General features: G+C 39.0%; 1 protein-coding gene across 1 annotated transcript in view; it reads right to left on the bottom strand.

Moving 5' to 3' along the window:
* Positions 1 to 345: 345 nt before the first annotated feature.
* Positions 346 to 7,712, bottom strand: part of LOC117702322 (telomere repeats-binding bouquet formation protein 1-like) — a gene marked incomplete at its 5' end in the record, with an annotated part of 48,647 nt that continues 41,280 nt past the window's right edge. Inside the window, 2 exons of the mRNA XM_034493536.2 lie at positions 346 to 939; positions 1,522 to 1,644. Of these exons, the coding sequence (XP_034349427.2) occupies positions 752 to 939; positions 1,522 to 1,644 (311 nt within the window). The remainder of the gene's footprint in view (positions 940 to 1,521; positions 1,645 to 7,712) is intronic.

The following is a 7,712-nucleotide window of genomic DNA, read 5'->3' as shown; positions in this document are numbered from 1 at the left end:
ACATAATAAATCAGTACAGTGTAATGATTAAATAAGTAAAGCAGTAAACATAGTAGAAAGAGAAGAATCTGATCACAGAATGCGAGAGTGCTAATACAGCTTCATAATTAACCTTTGGAAGAGGAATCATGGCAAGGAAATGGTGACTCGTGCCTTTCATCCCTACACTGGGGATGTAGAGGTGGACCTATCTTTGTGAGTTCATGACCACTCTGGTCTATAGAGCAAGTTCCACAACAGCCAAAGCTACACAGAGAATCCCTGTCTAGAAGAAAAAAAAAAAAAAAAAAAAAGAGGAAGAATCATTTCAATTAACAAAAGGTCAACCATTTATTTGTTGGGTGAGAGCCTTAACTGAACAGCTTGAGAAAATGTTTTCAGTTCTAAGGTGGACTTTGGCACTAGACAAAAATACTGAAATGCAATGTCTCATATAGTATTTGTGGCAATATAATGTTAAGTGATATTTAAAGGCTGGTAGTTTTTCTTCTCATCTATGTTCTTTGATCATAAGCAAAAGTAAAGACAAATTACATTTGGCCTCATGGAGGAATTCTAATTTCCATGCTGAAAATGCACTTGCTTTATAAATTATTGTACTGTTTTGAAGAGTTTATATCACAAAAATCATTTAATTTAAACTATGTCTGTTTTACCATTCCCTGTCTCACAAGAGTTAAGGAGAATTTTTTACATATTGTATCTTCTAAGAAATTCTATTTTAAGAGTCCAGAGGACTGATCTCCTCCAGTCACAGGGCTGCAGAGCTGGAGCCTTTGATCAGCTTGTGATATTTGTGAGCAAGGTCTACAGCCCTTCTTCCTTTCTGAAAGGGGAAAGACCACAAAATTAAATTCCAATGATTTCCCATTTTTTTAACTCCATGGAAAAGATAATTTACTTCTTCTTTGGTAAAGTTTTTACGAATTCTTCTTTTCTCTGTAATGAATGAATTATAGAATATATTAATACTTGCTGAAATAAGAAATCTTAAGACTCAAATATGTAACTTATTCTAAGGCTATAAACTACAGAATAAGACAGTTTGATGCCAGGGACACTTTATCAAATAAAAATTTACTTCAGTTTAAAAGACTATTAAGTTAGGTGCTACTACTGTGACTTCTTTAATATTATAACTTAGTCCATTGAAATAATATCCACACAATAGAAAAGAAAGTTTATAAACACTAGATTTTAATGTAGCATTGCTGTGAGAATGGTTAGCAAATGGCTTACTGATCTTACAGATACAGTCTTCTCAAAGGCTCCATAACTTCACAGAGAAGAATACCAACATTTGTTATTTTAAATACCAGTTTTCATTGCTTTTAAAAATAAGAGTTGACATTCACTTAAAAAAAACCACACATGCTATTTGTAAAGGTGCTCAGCTTATCAAAATGTAAAACAAAACAGGTCACATAATGGTAAAAGAAGTTTGTAGGTTTTCTTTTTTCTCTCTTTTTCTTTTTTTGAGACGGGCTTTTCCTAAGTAGCCTGGAGTTGCCTCAAACTCACTATGTGGTCCACGCTGTCCTGGAACTGGGGATCTTCTTTCCTTAGCCTCTGGAATGCTGGTATTTAAGGCATGTACCTCCAAACCTGGAAGTTTTTTACTATCTGGTATTTGATGAACATTTTCTATAACAAAACACAATTGGTAAGCAGTTATTTCAATTATCTTCTGATGATTCTTATGAGGAAACAGTTTTATTATTACTGTTTATATGCAATATATATAGACACACTCGTGCCATAAGCATGCATGTTGAGGTTGAAACAACTTTGTGGAGTCAGTGTTTTCTTCAGTTTGATATGGGTTCTGAGGATCAAACACAAGTAATTAGGCTTAGTTGCAAGTGCTTCTACTGCTGGTCTATCTCTCCAGGCCCCAGATGTAGGCTTCCTCCAGGTCTGTAGCTCAGTAATAACTTGTATGACATTGTAGGCAGATGTCAGAGAGGAGTGCTCTTGCATTTCTGCTTTAGAAGGATAGATGTAGAAGGAATTGTTGTATAAAAAAATTTCACCCTTACAAGGCAACATTGCTGGCTATTTGTCCACCCTGATAAGGTAAGTTTGAATGTTTAAAACAAAAGAGAATCCTTCCCAGTAGAAGCTGAGAAGTCAGTGTTTTATTTAGTAGTCAGCATTTAAAATGCAGACTCCATGAAGGGAGAGGCTTCTGAGTAGCTGAGACCACTGTATTCCCCAGGCTCAGAATAGTATCTCAAAGATAGTAGGCAATCACCAATATTTATTAAGAGAGGTTATTATTGGTTCTTTCCGGTCTGGACCCAAGCATTGAGCAGATCCCGGGTGGCATCTCTGCCCCCAATCTCACAGAACTCAGAAGAAGCAAGCCTCCCAGGAGCTCTAACCCGGGCAGTATCTTAGGCAAGGAGACAGCAACACTAGCCCCAAACAGGGAGTAACTGGGACCCACTAGGACCCAGGAAGTCACTTCTGGCCAGGAGCACTGGTTCCTTCCTGTTTGCGCCTGAGCACTGAGCAGATCTTGGGCCCCAGCTCTAACCCCAGTAGTAACACCCACTCCATATAGTTCTGATACAACTAAGATAATAGGAAGGACAGGCTCCAGGCAGAGACAGGGCAGGTAGCACTAAGGAGATCGAGATGGCGAAAGGCAAGCACAAGAACATAAGCGTCAGCAACCCAGGGTACTTGGCATCATTAGAACCTAGATCTCCCAACATTAGAAAGTCCTGAATTCCCCATATCACTAGGAAAGCAAGATTCAGATTTAAAATCACTTCTAATAATGGTGATAGAGGACTTTAAAAAGGACATAAATAACACTCTCAAAGAATTTCAGGAGAACACAGGTAAACAGGTAGAAGCCCTTAAAGAGGAAACACAAAAATCTCTTAAAGAATTACAAAAGAACACAAACAAACAGGTGAAGAAATTGAACAAAACCATCCAGGACATAAAAATGGAAGTAGAAACAATAAAGAAATCTCAAAGGGAGACTACCCTCAAGATAGAAAACCTAGGAAAGAAATCAGGAGTCATAGACACAAGCATCACCAACAGAATACAAGAGATAGAAGAGAGAATCTCAGGTGCAGAAGATGGGACAAGCTGCCTTGCCTCAAGTTTTTAGACCTTGTGGGATAGAGAATCAAAAAGAGAAACTATGTCTCTTGTATTCTTCTTATAGGTGCCCAGCTATTAGGACTCAATCATGTACTGGTCTAGAAATCAATTTAATATGGGAAATAACAGTCTACTTTTGGAAGGCTGGATCTGGACTTGGTTATGAACATATTTGGAAGCTAGCTGTAGCTTGCTATGATGTTAGGATAGCAAGAGATAAAGTTGGGACAGGATCTGGATTTCAAACAAGGGTTAGTGCATGTTTTAAGGCTCTTTTACATTTCAAGCTACAATTGGTTTTGTCTCTTCTACAGCATTAATTGTAAGTTGGATTGACTGTATAATTTCCAATTATGTTAGTGTGTTGAAACCTGGCATGTCTGTTATGGGGGGTTTTATCAACCAGCTTTTATCTCACTGCTCTGAGTATTAGAAAACCTCGATTCTCTGAAAAAAGCTTGAAAGTGCTGGAAAAAATGAGTTAGGCTTTAAGCAAAAGCAAGGGGGTATCAGGCTTGATTATTGCTGGTATAACAGCTTTAATTCCATTAATTGCTAGCACCACTGCTTCTGCAATAGCATTGATACAAGGAGTTAACACAACTATTTTTGTTAACCATCTAGCAAAAATGTTACTAATGTATTGAGTATACAAAAGGGTTTATATAATTATCTGGAACAATGACTGATGCTCTATATCCTATTCAAATTATCTGAAAGAGGTTCAGGGTTCAAGAGTTAGGATCTATCCTAAGTGTCATGACAAATATTATTGGAGTAATGTTATTTTTTAAATTCACAATGATTGTCATTATAATTAGAAAAAAGTTTAAAGACACCTGTAGGGTATTTGGCATAATCCTAACACCTCTCTGGGTGTGTTAACTTTGCATAATGAGATTATGAATTTAAAGAATGCTGCTCTGTTGAGCTTTGATGCTGCAGATAATGCTGATAAAATTATCCATGGCCTGAGCTCAGTATTTCCATTTTGAACAAACCTCAGGAATGGCATATACAGCTTGATCAGGCTAGCCCTTCTTGTCCTGGGAATACTTTTATTCCTGCCCATTGGGTTAAAGCTTATCCTTAACAACATCAACATGTTGGCAGCCAAAGTACATGGCTTAAACCTGAAACTGGACCCCCAGACAAAGTTATTAATTTAACAGGCTGGCAAGCCAAGAATGGGTAAGATTCTGCACAGAGCCTTACCAACCTAAGACAGAAATGCATTGCTCATGATAATGCATATTCCACGATGGGTAAGGAAGGCTTTCTTGTCAGAAGGACCTAAGACAGGCTCAGTCTTGTTAACGAAATTAAAAGGGGGTGAGGTAGAAAGCCTTTGGGGCTGCTTGGCAAGAAGCTGAAATGGGCCAAAAACCAAGGAAATGGGCTGCTTGACAAGAATATGACATTGGCCAAGGACAAGGAAGTAGGCTTCAAGCAGGAATCTGACATTAGACTAGAACAAAGAAGTAATTTGGTAGGAGTCTAAATCGTAGGCTACAACAAAGAAGTAATCTCAGGCAGGAATCTAAATATTAGGCCAGAACAAAGAAGTAATTTCCGAGAGGATTCTAAATTTTAGACTAGAACAAGGATGTAGGCTTCAGACATAAAAATGACCTTAGGCTAGGATAGGGAAGTAGGCTCAGATACTTTGGTCATCCTGATAAGCCTTTAGAAACAGTGATCATTGGGGGGGGGGGGGTGTTTGTTCACATAACTGGGTTTAATGCCTTGCTTTTTCTTTGACTATTTGTGTTTACTGTATTGTTTGTTCCTTGACTATTTGCATCTATTGTATTGCTAGACCGTCAACCTAGAACTGACCGTATTACATGCATGTAATCAAAATGGTATAAAAGCATAAAGGAAAAGGGGGTATAGGATAGGGGGTTCTAGGGAGGGGAAATTGGGAAAGGGGATGACATCTGTACTGTAAATAAATAAAATATCCAATAAAAAAGGGAAAAAAAGAGAGAGGTTATTATTGATAAAATTGTCTTAAAACTTGTATATGAAATTACTCTTTATTTTGGGGAATACTGGAAGACTGTGGCTACCCAAGTTTCTTTGAAGCTTCACCTAATAAATGACTTGATCTTCTTGTAATCAGAACTGGGTAGGTTATAACTTTTAGAATGCTGAGCCTTGAAACTTGTTATAAGGCCCCCATTGTCACTGAGGCAGCCATCTCCCTGACTTACAAATTCTACAGTAGAGGACTGGGTATCTCTGAAGAAGACTCTGCAATTCAAGACTTTACTCCATGGCCTTTCCAGTGTGATTTTAAAATATTTATTATTATAATATTATTATTTTATGATGATCATACTTTTAGAAAGTCTTCCTGTATAGCTCACACTTGCCTCAAGCTTGTGAGACTTCTGTCTTAGCTTCCCTAGTGCTGGGATTAGAGGCATGAGATACACCTTCCAGCCTCAGCGCTAGCTATTCTTAGTCTGTGTTACAGAAGAAAATGAGCAATAAAGCTCAATTCAAAAGATAGTAAGAGTCAAATTCATACTTTCTCAAAACACTCTTGTAAATTCTAACAGAGCAGACTGTGCCCTTCCCCCAGGCCTGAGCAGGCCTGCAAAGTCATTTACCACAATAGACCAAGCAACAGTAGGACCTAGGAGATGCATTGCATTACCAGCCTTGGTGCCTTGGAGCCTGCTACCTGAGCTAAGAAGAATGGACTGCCTGCTGAGCTAGCCTTGACACCTTCCAGACTGCAATTTCCTTGCCCAGCCCCTGGGCTGAACCAAGAAGAGACTCTGGGGGGTGGGGCTTCCCCTTTATATGTGAAAGCAAATTATTAAACTTGGGGCCTTGATCAGAATACTTTGTCTTGGCCCCACATTTCTCTCGCCCTCCATTCCTGTTAATTCCCAGGCTTCATCTCAGGAGAACCCGGTACTCGTGGCTGCAGGCAGCTACAGCAGGCCAAAGTATCAACTGCTTATTTTTAGTTAACTAAGTCTAACCTACAAAAATTAGTATTTGGAACTTAAGCTGAATGCTATTTAATAGTATTTAGGGTCATTCTGTATAATTAGTGCATAGCCATAATTATGCCCATTTTCATGAGGCTCCTTGATTACTTTCAATGTAAATTAATTATAGACTAATTTTTAGTTGTTGTATATTTGCTTTGAAGACATGTTACTGGGGGAAAATATTAATTTGATGTCAGGTCCTTGCCAAGAACAATTTTCTTCCTCTTTTGGCTATTCAATACTAAGTTTCTTTGTGTAATAGCCCTGGCTGTCCTGAAACTCACTTTGTAGACCAGGCTGGCCTTGAACTCACAGAGATCTGCCTGCCTCTGCCTCTCAAGTGCTGAAGTGTAAGGCATGCGCCACCATGCCTACCTAAGAACAAAATTTCTAAATGTAACACATCTGTATGGGACAAAATTCCAATTGTGTTATAGATACTACAGAAATACTTAGAAAGGTTACTTGGAAAAATATGTGCTCATGCCTGTTATCCCAGACCTTTGGAGACTGAGGTATGCAATATTTAAAAGAGCCGTATTGTACTTAATTTTAACTTACATAAGTAATTTTTTGCTCATTTTATGTTTTTGTTTTCTTGAGACAGGATCTTGCTGTGTGTCCTGGCTAGCTTGGAACTGGCTATGTAGACCATACTGGTCCTGAACTTCAGCAATCATCATGCTTTTGCTTCCTTGGGAGTTGGGATTATGGGAACCTGTAGCAGGATACTTATTCTGCTACATTGTATTCGCAGTGGAGCTCTGTGATTAAGCAGTAGAAGAGGAGGTGGAGCTGGGAGAGAAACAGAGGAAGGGGAGGGAAGAAAAAGAGGAAGAGGAAAGGAGAAAAAGAAGAGAGGGGAGAAATAGAGGAAGGGAGGGAAGGAAGGAGGCTATCAGCCATAGAGAACCACAGATGGGTCAAAAGCTGTCCTGGGTAGCAATTTTTATCAAAATGTTAGATACTGGATAACAACTCTAATTGTGTGGACATCTTGTTGATTGAGCATTTCAAAATATATAAATCCTTTAGATAATCATTAAGCTTTAAGAGTCTCATTTCTACCGTACTGGGAGAATGGCAGATATTGTCTGGGGTTCAGCTGAGCTTTGTGGATGCAGCCTGGGGGAATGGCAGAGCCATCCCCCATGCTGGCATCTTGTGGGTGCCATGGCCTGTGCATCTAGCTAGCCTGAGCCCTGGTCAGAGCTGAGGAGCAGTGGAAACATGATGACTGCCTATGAACAAGCCACTGTTTTCTAAATATCACCCCTACAGAAACACACCACCACACCTGGTTATACATGAAGAATGTTTTAAAAAGACTTATTTGTATATATATATTGTGCATGCATACATATGTGTGTGTCTGTGCCTACATAAGTTTATCTACATCACATGAGTGCAGGTGCCTTCAGAGGCTGAGGGCATCAGATTCCCTGGAACTTGAGTTACAGATGGTCATGAGCTGTCTCATGTGTGTTCTGTGCAAGAGCAGTAAGACCTCTCATCTGCTGAGCTACTTCTCCAACTCCATGAAGATCTCTTCATGTAGAAAAAGACTCAAGATGTATA

This window comes from Arvicanthis niloticus, unplaced genomic scaffold (genome assembly GCF_011762505.2).
Source record: "Arvicanthis niloticus isolate mArvNil1 unplaced genomic scaffold, mArvNil1.pat.X pat_scaffold_702_arrow_ctg1, whole genome shotgun sequence".
NCBI classification, from domain to species: Eukaryota; Metazoa; Chordata; class Mammalia; order Rodentia; family Muridae; genus Arvicanthis; species Arvicanthis niloticus.
This window is presented reverse-complemented; position numbering and strand designations above follow the sequence as displayed.